General features: G+C 38.8%; 1 protein-coding gene across 2 annotated transcripts in view; it reads right to left on the bottom strand.

Annotated features, from left to right (window-relative positions):
• Window positions 1-14,022, bottom strand: part of LOC101855587 (neural-cadherin) — a 55,287-nt gene extending 41,265 nt beyond the window's left edge. For both annotated transcript variants that reach the window (XR_001185180.2, XM_005106470.3), the window contains exons 1-11: window positions 13,045-14,022; window positions 11,112-11,303; window positions 9,330-9,463; window positions 6,370-6,506; window positions 5,593-5,746; window positions 4,209-4,313; window positions 3,625-3,733; window positions 2,498-2,609; window positions 1,558-1,808; window positions 957-1,237; window positions 134-301 (exon numbers count right to left, since the gene is read on the bottom strand). Coding sequence is in view for 1 of the 2 variants with exons in the window: in XM_005106470.3 (XP_005106527.1) it covers window positions 134-301; window positions 957-1,237; window positions 1,558-1,808; window positions 2,498-2,609; window positions 3,625-3,733; window positions 4,209-4,313; window positions 5,593-5,746; window positions 6,370-6,506; window positions 9,330-9,463; window positions 11,112-11,303; window positions 13,045-13,501 (2,100 nt within the window). In the remaining variant the exon portion in view is untranslated. The remainder of the gene's footprint in view (window positions 1-133; window positions 302-956; window positions 1,238-1,557; window positions 1,809-2,497; window positions 2,610-3,624; window positions 3,734-4,208; window positions 4,314-5,592; window positions 5,747-6,369; window positions 6,507-9,329; window positions 9,464-11,111; window positions 11,304-13,044) is intronic.
• Window positions 14,023-14,793: the final 771 nt, after the last annotated feature.

Below are 14,793 nucleotides of genomic sequence, written 5' to 3' on the forward strand. Positions count from 1 at the left end.
TCTCTCTCTCTCTCCCTCTCTCACACACATTCTCTTCTCCATACACATCTGTACACATTCCTTATATATCACACACCTCATGACACTACCTAACTACCTGTGCAAAACCCATTACCTATACAAAACCCATTACCTGTATAAAATCTTTCCTGTAGGCCTCTCTGTTGACTTTTGTCTTGATGGTGATCTTCCCACTCTCTGGGTCAATCTGGAACGGCGCGTCACTCAGGGAAGGAGAGGGAGACTCAATGGAATAGGTCACGATGCCGTTCAAGCCTCGGTCCGGGTCAGACGCACTCACCTGTAATTATGATAAAATTGTCATTTGGCAAAATCTCAGAAGAAAATACATGGCAGGGATCATTAACGGCAGAGAGAAATTTTTTGTTTTCTATTTCATAAATTATTTCAAGTACAGATCCTTTACAAGAAGACATCCAATCTGTAAATACAGAAAAAAGCATCACTAGGAACAATTATTACATAAAAGTAGGAAGCAAACTGTAAAAATTTAAGTTTTCATCCTCCGATGGCATATAGAACAAAATCACAGTACCACCTGTGAACATTTAATCTTTTATTTCTACACCACAGAGGTATAAAAAGAAGAGCTGTCTGAAACAACAGAACAGAACCACACAGATGACCATGCTACTCACACAAAACATACAATCTCATGGTAAAAATGGGGAGGTCTAAATATCATTATCAAAAAGTTAAACATTCTGAGGGGTGGAGGTCAGTAAATTTGAAACTGCAAGAACCCTTTTCTTTTTTCTTTTTTTTTTAAATCACTTTTGCAAGGTGAGTAGAATAGGAATTTGACATAATTGTAACAATAATTATTAAAAAGTCAAAACATTTCCGGGCTTTTCCTTCTCAGAACTAAAACCCGAGAATTGAGAATACGTATCCCAAAAAACAACACTGGGAGAAATAAATAAACTAATGCTTACTTGAATGACAGGCTCCCCAGGTTCAATATCTTCATCAAATCCCGCGACATTGGAGTAGTTGAGGCAGTTTGTGAACACAGGCTTCTGGTTGACCGAGTCGACGATCTCCACAGTGACGGAGGCCTCGCTCTGCAGTGTCTTGATGCTGCCGCAGCACGAGCCATCGTCTTCTGCCGTGATATTCAGGATGTAGGAGTCGCGGTCCTCGGGGACAGGAGCCACTACCTGGATGATTCCGGATGACGGCTTGATGCTGAAGATCTCATACCTCTCCGAGCGAGCTGGAAAAAGTTTAGAGTAGAAATAAGGAAAATCTCAGCATCAACTTGGGGATTGGTGCAGACAGAAACTTAGACAGACAGACAGAAAAAACCGAGGGGAAAGTAAAGAGAGCTGGAAACAGTTCAGTTTCAGGTAAAGAGAAGCTTTAACAGGCACTACTACATTGGAACACATAATACCGGGCTAGTCAAATCCCAAATTCAAAACACAAAATGGGCAAAACACAAAATGCAAAAAAAAAGCGCGCAAAAATATATACTGGTGTACAGTAAACAATTATACAAATTTCAGCATTTTAGACAATCAGCTCTCCACTTACGACTGAAGTAGAAGCGAACATTGTCTCCATCGGCGTCTCTGGCACGCAGTCTCGTGAGAGTGAAGCCTCCCCCTCTGACCTCGTCTCTCAGCACCAGAACGCCGGGCGAGATGATGGTGGGCACCTCATCGTTGACATTCTCTGTGGTGATGGCCACATCCACCGAGCTAGACAGTGCTGGCACCCCGTTGTCTTTGGCATACACCACAAAGCGATACCTCGGGCCTGGCTCTGCATCGAAGTCTAATCGTCTGTGGACATGGGCAAATGCATAGGTCATCAGAACAGATATTTTCCGCATGTACTTCTTTACAGATATGATTCCCATGTGACATCGTAAAAAGCTACGTAATTGTTCTCATTGATTAAAGGTAACTGTATAATCTTTACAAAATATATTCAAATGGAAAAGCCAAGGCTTTATTTGAAAACCTCAACTGTTACCTCATGCATAGTTGTTACAACTAGACCGAGCATAGAATAGAAGGATATCTCAGAATGGTATTTAAACCAGATAAAACTACTATGATGACCACAATAATCTACCGATAAAAATACACTAGAACATTTATATAGGCTCTTGCCCTAGGGAATCTATGCCCCTTTATCTGTAATTATCACAGAGACCTCGGAAAAGGCAGCATACCACAAGCACATACTACAAACCAATTGATCCTTGATAGACACAACATAAATCCTAAATTGAGAAAAATGACATAAAATACAAAATGTCCTCAATGTACTTGAACTTGTAAGTTGCAGAAAACATAATGAACACAATACTGATCATTTAGTGTAGGGAAAAAAGAAAATCAAGTCACACAGACTGAAATGACAGAGACATAGAAAAAACAGTAGGAGACTACCAAGAAAACCATTCCCCAGAACACTGCTCCTTTTGTTTCGATAGAAAGATGTGAAAAAAATGAGGGACACTTACTGCTTGACGGTGATCACTCCCTCATTACCGACTTTCTTTATGTCAAAGTAAGGGCTGTCCACTTCATACGTGACAAAAGCATTGTCATCTGAGTCATGATCATCAGCAAAAACTGGGGAGCAGTAAAATTTCAGGACATATTGATATGCACAGTTGATATATATTTATATATAAATAATGTAAATAATTCTATTACCAAGAATAGAAAGGCGACAATTGTTTGCTTAAAGATACAAAATATCCAAGTCTAAAACAATTGCCATCTCAAAAGAATTCAACTACAGGTTCACTTAACAAGCCTGTTGTGTGACCTTTGTTTATTTTAGTAAGCATTTTACGGCACTTGCAACACAATTGGGTCATACATGGCGAATATTATAGGTAATACAAGAGATCAACAAACACAAAAGAAGGAGGAGAGATAAGGACAAAAGATGTTTGATAGGAAAAAAGGAGCAAACCACAGCAGAGCACCCATCAGACACCTATGTTGTGTGACCACATGAAAAAGACTGACCACTATCTGCTCAATGGCAAAGCTTTTTTCCTCCCTCCAATACCAGAGACCAATAACACAATGAATGATTGAACAACACAGACATTAAAGAGAAGTTGCACATATATATCACTTTATGGCTTTGAACAGAAACGGATCTGTTATATTGCTGGATTGATAACAATAACGAGAGCATTGTGACTAGCTTTACAAAGACCCACACAATCGTGAAAATAATGTTATTATCTTTATAGAAATTGAAAAGTAGCACTTCACTCCAGGTTGCTTGCTGCATATAATGCTGTTTCTGAGCTATAGATAACAATTGTTTGTTCAAGAACCAAAATAGGGTCACCTTCCATTTAAATGCCATTTCAGACACAACTTGACATTCTTCTTAGCTCTGTTCTCACCAACCATCAGAATTCTGAGGCTTGCATATAGAGAAACCACCAGGTCCTTACATAGATTTCATGAACTTTTAATCAGTCATGGTTCAACAGAAAGTGGAAACTAAGCAGAAGGCCTTGTCTGCACTTTATGTATTCTGAGAAAATAAATCTCTCTAGAAAAGTAGCGTCTTGGTCCGAGGGACCCAAGACCAAAGTAGAACCTCAGAGTGAAAACTCACTTCTCATGACGGTATCTCCCACATTGAGGTCTTCCCGCACCGTCTCCATGTACTGAGTCAAGTGGAATCTTGGGGCATTGTCGTTTTCATCCTTGATGGTGATCTCCAACTGATCACACAGGTTAAGGGGGAGGGGAAAAGAAAAAGTGAACATCTTTTTCAAGAACAAAAACTGGAAAAAAGTATGCAGACATAGAACAAACAATTAAATAAAATTATTGTAAAAGATGCAGAAGAACAAAATGCTATTTATAAAATGAGAAAACTAGAGGCCACTTCAAAATCAATGTTGTTGCTCCAGCTAAACCCATCAAAACCAAACTCATGCGATATAAGAGCTCCTGTCTCTTTGTCCATAAAATGTAGTTTTACAACAACAACCACATTCTCTACTTTAAGGACAAAAAGTCTAAGAAACAAGCATCAAAAAGAAAGGAAGAAGACCACACCAGTCCGCAACCTCACTCTGCAAAACGTCAGTTTTTCATTCGATACACATTCCGCCCCTAACTAAATACACCCACAGGCATTCACACAATATAATCCCTAATGACAGTATAGATGCATTAAACTATGATACTCACAGGAACTGTATTTTCCAGATTTTTAAAATCTGATGTTTCTGTAACTTTTATGATCAGCCGTGACTTTGGGGGACGGAGAGTTCTCGGCACATCGAAGTCCAAAGCCTAAAAAAAGTGAACAGTAAGCAAAAAGAGGAGCATTAGTCCACTCATTAGGCCACAATATTTTTGTTTGCTTGAGAGAAAGAGAAGGACATCAAAATAAGTGTAGGATATCCAATAATTAGAGATGAGACACAAAAGAATAACAAAAAACAAAAAAGAAGAATAGAAAAGAAACTAAAAATAGCACCCTCAAACCAACCATACAGTTGAAAAACTATGCCACCAATCCAAACATTTTGTCTGAATAGAGAATTTTTAATGAGCACCAAAGTCAGCTAAATAGTAATAAATTACCTAAGCTTGAATTCTCCTAGCTATCACGAGACTGTATGATCAATTTGCAGCATTAACAAATGTGAGGCAGCGTGGTGGAATCAGGCTCTCGTCAATTTTTGGGCATATTGAGTCATTGGTGTCATCTTAAAGCTTGTTCATTTGTCTTGCTTTCAATGAAAAAATTACCTATCCATCTTCTATAGAAGTGGAGATATTTTGGATTGAAGGAGGTGGGAGTCATCTGGTTAAAGAGGTAAAATTAGTGAGAAAATGTCCGCCAAAGCTTGGTAAATTCCAATGCTGAAGAGTACATGGAAACTGTTAATTTATATTTTTGTGCCTTTAATCAACGTTTTCGGTGAAATCCTCAAAGGAATGTGTTTGTAAATGGACATAAAAGGTCTTGAGCCCAACAAAAAAAATTGATAAAAATTGCTCAGCATGGAGAAAACTGCTGTTTTCTTCGATTTTATTATTTTGACGAGAGCCTGATTCCACAACGCTGCCTCACAAATGACAAAAGCACAAACACAAATCAAGAAGGATTATAGAGACAAGTTCTACAACTGCCCGAACAGTCAACATCACAAAGATTCATTTCAGCAAGTACCAAAAATTTAACTTTTATTACAGACTTCACAAAACAGAATGTTCACTTTTTGTTCTGGCTGGTTGGTCTAATCACACCTACAGGCTAAAGACCTTGGGGCTTGTGCAATGTTTCTAAATTTGTCCAACCTCACATAAAACCTACTCCTGCTTTCCCAACATTTTTTTCAACCAAAGAATTTACAGACTTCTGAATTTAATTGAGAGTCAGATTCTTATTTCTGCTACAACTATTCTTATTCCTGCCTTTGTGATGGGCCCGACTTTTCCTCAAAAATATGTACAGCATAAACAAGCCACAGTCCGGGTAGGAGAGCCAGCTCCAGGAAAACTTGTCAATAAAGTGTTAAAAATAAAACCAACTGCACTATTAGAACACAGTCCACCCACTCACAGCTTTATTGTAAATGCGGCCGTTTCCATCAATACGGAACTGTGTAGATTCTCTGTTGTTTTCATCTAGAACTCGGAATGTCATCGGATAACCATCCTGGAACTGGCGGACTTGGATGATCAATTCACCGTTTAGGTCGGGCATGGTGTACACTCTGGGGAAAGAATCACATTGTTCAGGCTTTCATTCAAAGTGCAGAGACACTCTAATAGTGATTCAGTATTGGGAAAAGGAATTTCATCTACAAAAAAACAAAAAACAACAACAACAAGAGAAGCATACACCAAGAACGCCAAACCATCCGCACTTTAAAAAGGGCAATTAAAAATCAAAAAGATAGTTAAATCTGACTTTTATCAGATAGAAATGCATGAACACCGACTTGTGAGTCATTTGGAGAAGGGAAAAAGCAAGAGAGGAAGACAAGAACAACAAAGGGAAAAAGCAAGAGAGGAAGACAAGAACAACAAAGGGAAAAAGCAAGAGAGGAAGACAAGAACAACAGACTTTATGTAAGAAAGAAGTAGAAAACACAAAAACTAGCAGAGCTCTCCAATCACTCGATCAAAAACTCAGATAACAAATGCAGACACAGACAATGGCAATACTTTTAAAAAACTATTCATTACATTAAGTGTTATTGAACTCACATCATGATCAACACTTTTTAAAACTGTCCCTTCAGGGATCAATGATGTTGCCTTTTCTTTTCAACGTGCCCCCACCCCCCGCAAAAAAATAATTTTTTTAATAAAAAAAGCTTTTTCCTTTACTTACTGGTTGTTGGTGCTCTCAGTCTCAAAAATCCATCCCTCATATTTTTCTTGAAAGAACTGAGGTGGTCTGGGTCCAACTAGAACATTGATGGTGGCTGTGGTGACCTGACCAACCGCTTGCTTGTCACGGATTGTCACCTGAAGTGAACAGCAAAATCAGAACATATTAGAAAAGACTCACATGGGTAACTGATATGATTATTTGTAACTACAGACAGGGCTCTTATTATAAACATTGGTCCCTTGTAGTAACAAAGTGAGTAGAGCAAGAGAGCTAAAATTTACAAGTCAGAACAGAAACAGCTACCCGTCACCAGGACACAAAACAAGACGAGGCCAAAAACTGTACAAAAGGCAGAAAAGGCAATTTACATCAAGCCGCAATCCTGTATAAGGGTTCTAAGACAAAAGTTTTTTTACAGAGAAAATGTTTCCGAAATAGCAAGGTTGTACCAAATTATATCATGAAGTACATTACCCTGCACGACAGTCAGGCACAAATGGGTTACAACACAACAGTGAAGGAGTCATCATTATATTGATTGAGTGTCAGGTCAGAATGCGGAAATTGAAAAAGCGGGGACATCATGGAAACAGATAGAAAAGGATGCTCAGGACAGGCTTCGCTGGAGTAATGTTGTTGATGGCCTGTGCTCCACTGGGAGTTAAAAAGGGCAAGAGAGAGAGAGAGTCCGGTCAGAATGGATCGTTGAACAAAGGCATGTAAATGTAGGCATGTAGCACCTGATTTTAACAGACAGAGGAACATTCTCAGCAGATCAAACGATATTTAAATCCTTTTTTCATCTCACAGGCTTTTATGCTGGTTAAACAGGCAAAAACAGCAAACTGACCCTACATTTTTATTTTATATGCGAACTATTATTGATTATATCATTCTTCAGCTTGTAGAGGCACTTTCAGCACTTAAGAAACATAATGTAATTAAATGTTGTTTTTTTGTTTTGTAAGAGAGTTTTATTTATTGGTACTTACACTTACGATACAATTAGGTCACATGTGCCAAAGATTAGGTGTTACAAGATACAAGAGAGTAAAAAAAAAAATTAAAATACAAGTAGGAAAGAAAAAGACTACATGATAGAATTTGATAGGAAAGCAGGAGCAAATCACACTAGAGCACCCATCAACCATCCACACTATATGTTGACCCTGACCATTTCTCTCACCAATTATGACAAATATGGAGGGCTGCCCGCCCACCAGAACATGTTTTAGTAATCAACAAATAGAAAATTAGTAAATTGGCTTAAAAATTTGAAATATATATGGCCTTGGAAAATCTTCTTCGTTGGGATGTCAAGGACAGAGGTTGTAGTCCAGTACAATACAACATGTAATGTAAACGAAGGCAGGATGATACAAAAGGACAGGAACTTTTAACACCTTGTCAAATCCAACGTTTGCCTTACTCCTGGCTTTGGCACACTTCTCAAGTTTAATGCAAGCGCTCTAAAAGAATTGTCTGACCTTATAGTTCAGCACTTATAAAACCAAAGGACCGTACCCCCCTATGAAATAAAGAGAGAAAATGAGACGTGAGACACGAAAACAGAATAGAAAGTTCCGTTCAAATTTAAAATATCAAAACGAAAGACAAAAAGAGGAAGATAGAGAATTTGAAGGCAAAGATTTCACCTCTATCAACTTCAGAACAAACAAAGAAGAATTTAAGGCAATATGGACACAGTGACACCCACAACCAAAATAGGGAAAGAGAATCTTAAACAACAAACAAGGATATGACTTACAGTACAAATTAGATTTAAAAGAGGAACATAGTGATAAAGAGATCAGAATTCTGGGTACACAGGAAAAACAAATATTATTCACAGAACTTTAGGATAAAAAAGACTATTCCCAGATTTCTAGGTTGATAGGTAGGGCATCATAATGCCTTACTAGATACAAATAGGTAATTTTCGGACTTTGGAGAAATGTGTTTAGAGAAGTAACAAAGGATGAAAGAAGAAAGAAGACAGGAGAAGTGAAGGCAGACTCAGAAGTACACAGTCACGTAGTCACGTATATATTTTGAGAAAATCGAAGGTAAAGTTTTTGCCCCTTGTTCAGTTTTTTTAAAAATACAAGGAGGCTTTTCTCTATAGCCAAACAAATATACACACCAATGAAACCAAACTTTTCCTATGGGTAGGGCAACGCCCACTTTTTGTGTAGGTCAAGAATTCTGGAAACCCCCAAAATCTGGGTTAGCCCGCTTGTCCTTAAAAGCAACCATACATGACTGAATCAGACGCTTATCAATTTTTGCGCATCTGGAGTTATTGGCATATCTTAAAGCTTGTTCATTTGACTCTATGTTTCTATGAAAATAATACACATCTATCTTAAAAATGGAAATTGAGAAATATGCGAAAGAGGTCGGGGACGCCTGGTTTAAGAGGTTAAATTAACGAGAAAATGGCTGCAGAGTTTGTTGATTTCCAAAGCTTGAGAATCCTTGGAAACTGTAAATTCATATTTGTCGAGCGTTTAATTGTTGTTTTTCAGTAAAATCCAGACAGAAATATATTTTTTAATAAACATATATATAAAAGATGTTGAGCCAAAAAAACAAAAATTAAGACAAAAAAATTTCAAACTGGCGGGAAAATGCAGTTATATATATCTCTGATTTCATTATTTTGACGAGCGCCTGATTGCACCACGATGCCTCACATTATATCACTCCACTGCTTGAGGGGATTTGACCTTTTGTTCAGACTTCAACCCACCGCAAACTACAACATCCAAGCAGAAAACCACTCTCCCAAAAAAGTACTTACAACAAAGGGCTTTCTTACACTGAGAAAAAGTGCCCAATCTAATTTTATTTTTTTATGACATTTGCCAAAAGCTTAGAATCAAAATATTTGTAATGCACAAAAGCTTTCGTCAAAACAGGCATAAATCACAAAACAATTTGTGAAGGAAACTGACTGGAATGTTAAATTCTCTGCCTTCGGTGAAAGCTGTTCTCAGAGACACTTTGATGTGTCCTTCGACGATCTTGTCAGGTGTCCCATCCTTCTCCACCACCTGCTCCATCCTGAAGAAGGCCTTCACATCAGGATCTGAGGAGAGAAAACGTCATAAGGTTACAGCACACTACAAAGTAAAGGCAAGATGAGAATATACATTCATAATAAGTTTAGTAAGAATATAAGGGATAACTGCATATGTAATTCAAAGTCCATTTTTTTTCTTGCAGCTATCCACTAAGAGACTTTCACTTTCAGCCAAACCACAAATGCCAACTGATGACATGAAGTAATATAAACCTCAAATTTTTCAGGGCTGTAGATGAAGAGTTTAAATACATCAGAAAAAGAAAATATTAGGGAGGTGACATGTCAACCTACAAAAATGTTTAAGCATTAAAGCTCCTAGCTTTAAATAGTATAATTCCTAACCTCAGCCTCAATATTCAGTGAATGCAACTGAAGAAAAAGTACAAAGTACAGGTATGTTGGGATAAACACCCATATAAGATACTGTGAGGTTACAAGAGATGGGACAAGATCTCTGACCCCCATCTTTGACTGGGCTGACAGAATAAGAAGGGTTAAAAAACCTGGAAAAAGAAACAACCTGCCAGCCAGAACGCCCAGTTGGGGATGCCAACACGGATTAAAATTAAAGCAATGTTAACAATAAGATCAAATTTAATTATAAATTTTATACAGTCGAACCTGTGTGAGACAAAATCGCAAGGGAGCTAGAAAAAATGTTGTCTCAGAAGAGCAACAAGCACAGTCAACCAATGCCACCCTTCATTGCCATCATGTAACAAAGATTTGAGGAATTCCTTTCTCGGCTGACTGTACAATGAGGGCAGCAGGCATTGGTATCTAATTTCACACCTCTGAGTTCTGGCTACTCAGGAAACTTTCCGTAGTGGCTCGCTACTCAAGCATTTTCACGGGCAGACGTGAGATTTCACACCAACACTATCCTGACCTTCTACATCGCTCAAGGCTCATATGATGGGGTTACATCTACCCCCAAATTGCACCCCTACTCCCCGGCAGCATGACGTTAAGTGTAGAGACGGCGCAACCAAACTTGTGAGTTTTGTTTCAAATCAGGACTGAGCGGGCAAAGCATATATTTTCATCTTAGACAGCATTGTGAAACCCTTGGAAGGGAGTGGATTTTTCTTTCCGTTTCTGGACAGGCATCCGTTTTATACACAGGTAACTAAAGAGGAATATATCATGGGGGGAACGGGGAGATTCCGTTAAGAGAGGTTTCCGTTTTATACAGGTTTCCGTTAAGGCAGGTTTGACTGTACTAGATTACCAGTGAGTCACAAACACAGAACATCAGAGTACACTTCAAAAGATTTTTAACCTCGATTACACAGAATGACAGGGGACTCTATTCAGTCAGACACTGAAAAAGTTTTCCAAAAACAACAGGACTAAATAGGAAAATGAAATATTTAACAAACTAAAAACGGGGATAACTGACGCAAAAGCAAACTTTTTTTTTGTAAACAATCAGAAAAAGAGACACACCTTGTGATGACCACCAAACATCCGCTAACATTATTATGTGATTGTAAATTACTCTTTCAAAAGTCACAAAATCAAGCGTGAACTTTGTAATTTTAACTGAACACCTCAAGAAACAAGAGAGTCTCTGTCAAAAAATACTATTTCAGATTAAAAAATTAGATAAACAAACAAAAGGATGAAAAGCAAAAAGGTGTCAAAGCACCTGCTTCATCAGCAATACGGTACTCCAGTTCCGAATTTGTGTCGGGATCTTCTGCCAGCAGTTCGTAAACTGTGTGGCCTGGCTCCGGTTCAAGAGGGATGGCTGCCTGGTATGGGTATGGCTTGTTCTTGAGGACTGGAGACTCATCGTTGACATCCACCAGGGGAATGGAGAGCTTGATCCACTTTTTCTCTGTTGAAAATGTTTTGACGCTTTAATAAAAAATTTTAATCAGTGGACTATGGTCTAGGACGGACTTTCTCTGCTATTTATTTATAATCTTTTTTATAATAAAATTAAATTATTACACACTACTAATTGATCTATCATGTAGAAGTCAAACAGCAGGGGAAAAAAATAGCAGAGAGGAGACTAGTGCTTTCTTTTTTTCGGTGTACAGAACCTTGTAAAGACCAGAATGAAGTTTTAAAGAAGAATTTTTTGTTTGACGGCATTGCCCGTTACGGGACACCCCCCCCCCCCCACCAGCAACTAATTTTTAAACTACAAAAACTAAAATGGAAGAACTTCCGTTACAAACTACCACCCCAACAAACGCAACAGAAAAAACCGAAACCGAACCCTAACCCTGGCCAAACCTACCTCAGACCCCGTACCCCTAACCCAAAGGCTCCCATTACTCCCATCCCGGGTGGGAATAAGATTTTCTATATTAAATTGTTCCCACCCTCCTGAGGGGATTTTGAAATATTTTACTCCATTTTTTTACTGGCGTCTAAGGCTAAGGTGTGTGTTCTTGTAAGCATAATTTAGTAATTTACTCCCACCATTCATATTTTTTGGCCTTTTTCTTTGCTTTCAATGAGATTGATTGGGTATGGCAGAAAGCATGAGGATCTCAAAAATTAAAATTGACATTTTTCCCCTTACCATTAGCACTCTCGTCTGAATGTATTCAATATTGCAAGACCCAGTATAAAATTGTAGAGAGGCGTACTAGATTTTTTAAATCTACTTTTAGCTGCCAGTGTACGTCTAATTCTCACCCCAGGTTTAGAGGTAGTGATTTAGTCCTTCAGCCTGTAGCCTAAGATCTTATAACTAGAATCTAGATCTAGATTCTAAATCTAGAGAGGAAAGATGAGAAGTGACCCGACGCGGGTGGAAATTTATATAACCAAAAAAATTATTCAGGGGTGGGAATGCTCACTTCCTAACCCAACCCTAACCCTCTACTCTACTGAACTAATAGAATTATTCTATCTATATTTCAAGGACGGCTCTATTTCTCCGAACATTCGGGAAAATAAACTTGAATTTTATTTCTCCGAACGGTTTCCGTTCTCGAGATTTGTTGATAATAAGTAGGCGAATGGAGTGGCTCGTGTGTGTGTGTGTGTGTGTGTGTGTGTGTGTGTGTGTGTGTGTGTGTGTGTGTGTGTAAGTGTGCATGTGTGTGTGTATGTGTGTGTCAGTGTGTGTGTAAGGTGTGAACGTGGAGGGATTGTCCGTTTTTTTTACAAGAAGGATTTTAGTTTTTGCTGGGTGACTAAATGCAAAGTAGGTTACTGCCAAGGTCGAGCAGTCTTGTTTTCTCACAGTACCTTTTGAAGGTAGGCCTATATTTTCAAATGAAGTATAGTATAGTCCGGGAATGTTGCTTCAACGACAACTGAAGTATCTGAATATTCAGACATTTAAAAATCTCTAGATCTAGCTCTAAAATTTTTTTAAATTCAGTTCGATGCAAAAAATGCTTCCTTCCCAGTCCTCGCAGAATGGCAGAATGAAATTATGAAAGGATGACGCCTCCTAAATCTCGCAAATTTAACCAAACAATCTCGAGATCAGAAACCGTTCGGAGAAATATTTCTAATCTAGATCTAGAGATAATATAGAATCTAGATCTAGATCTAGAGTTCAACTTTATTTGCCCGAACGTTCTGAGAAATTGGCTACAAATTATACAAACCATGAAATCCAAGCTCCTGTGTTGCTACAATAATGATGACAACTGTGGGATACTGCTCATAATCAAAGTAATTCCGTCTCTCTGTGTCTGAGAGTGCATGTCCAAAACGGACCTGTCTCTTCTCAATAACAAACAGGCCCTCATACTGAGGAACGCTGTCCGTTGTCTCTATAACTTGGAAAGTAAAGGTGGATGCTGCCTCACTGCTGATGGTTACTGTGTTGAAATCAAACAAGACAGTGTCGCTGCCTGCATCTTCGGGGATTGGGGAAGGCTGTGTAATTATTTCATCATACGCTGTCGTCTCTGCTTGACGACGATATTTTTGGACAAAGGCTTTTTCGGATAAATCATACTGAGATTCTTCAGGAAGCGAATACTGCCATTGTGCACTGACAACAGACAGACACAGGACAATCAAAACAAGATCCATTATTATCCGACGAGCGAACGCCATTTTGGTTCCCTTTGATCTCCACAGCCACAGTGCACAGATACGAGATGCAGAAACGCGAGTGGGGTAGAAAATATGCCCCAGTACTCCACTATCTCTTCACTACAATCCAGAGAGAAAGCTTTGTAATCCAAGTAACATTATGATGAGAATTGCACATTGCAGTATCCAGGCACTCTGTTGAAACTACTCCATTCCGATGGTGGTTCTTCGTTCGAGCTCCAGACCACAGACCCCCAAGCTGCCACAGCATTCACTTCCGTGTGCCGAAAAGAGTAAAAATCCGTGGGAATTTCTTCGATCCGCTGCCGAGACGGCGAGCACGGGCGGCTTGCTTCCGTCAATCGATAATCTAGCGGGTCCAGATGCTATGCCGATACAGAAACTGAAAGTAGGTCATCCCTATCCAATGTGTGCAAGATGATAAGACAAAGTACACACTCTGACCGGTGCACTGCAGCCAACATTCTCACTGTTTACCCTAGCAGGTCTACCCAAACTTTACCTGCATGACCTCGCACCGGCTTCCTGTAGCGGTGTGTCGCAGCGCAGGCAAAGCATATTATCCGCAGCATTCTATCTTGCGAGCTCCTCCCTCCGCAAGACGCAAATTGATAACCCTCAAAAGCTGTACAGTTACGTTTAAATGGAAACAACGGCTTTGCGACTCTCAAGATGTAAATTTGTTTATAGAATCTTTATGAAAACAAGGTAATTACAAAAGTATATCACACTATCCAGAAAATGATTTAATAATTTGTTCGATGCAAGAGGAGATACTGTACGCGCTAAAAACACACTTGACCAATGGAACAAAGCAAGGTGAAAAGGTAAGCCCTTGAGTCAATGATAGACCTACTTCGGACGTAGCGCACCTGTATTTGACGACTTGTATTTGTAATCAAACCACTTTTTTTTCACCAAATCATGATAAATACTTGTAATGTGTAAAAAACCGAAAGAGTTTGTTTTTTTCATTTATAAATTGGAGCTGTTTGACAGCAGCAACGCAAAACAAAAAGGAGGCGTGGGCATGCACGCGTTTTTCTCATAAATTGAAAGTTATTTCTGTCCCTTTTCAGGATGGAAAGAGAAATTTAAGGGAATCCATTTTTTGGGGGTACTTTCTTTTAAATATATTTTAAAGGGATATTCTATTTTTGTTGAAGTTTTTGTTGTGTTTTGCTTGTTTGAGTGTTTGTTTTTTCGTGGGTTATTTGTTTGTGTTTTGTGGCTTTTGTTTGTTTGTTTGTGTGTGCGTGTTTGTGAGTGTGTGTGTGTGCGTGTGTGTGTGT

This window comes from Aplysia californica, unplaced genomic scaffold (genome assembly GCF_000002075.1).
Source record: "Aplysia californica isolate F4 #8 unplaced genomic scaffold, AplCal3.0 scaffold00536, whole genome shotgun sequence".
Classification (NCBI taxonomy): Eukaryota; Metazoa; Mollusca; class Gastropoda; order Aplysiida; family Aplysiidae; genus Aplysia; species Aplysia californica.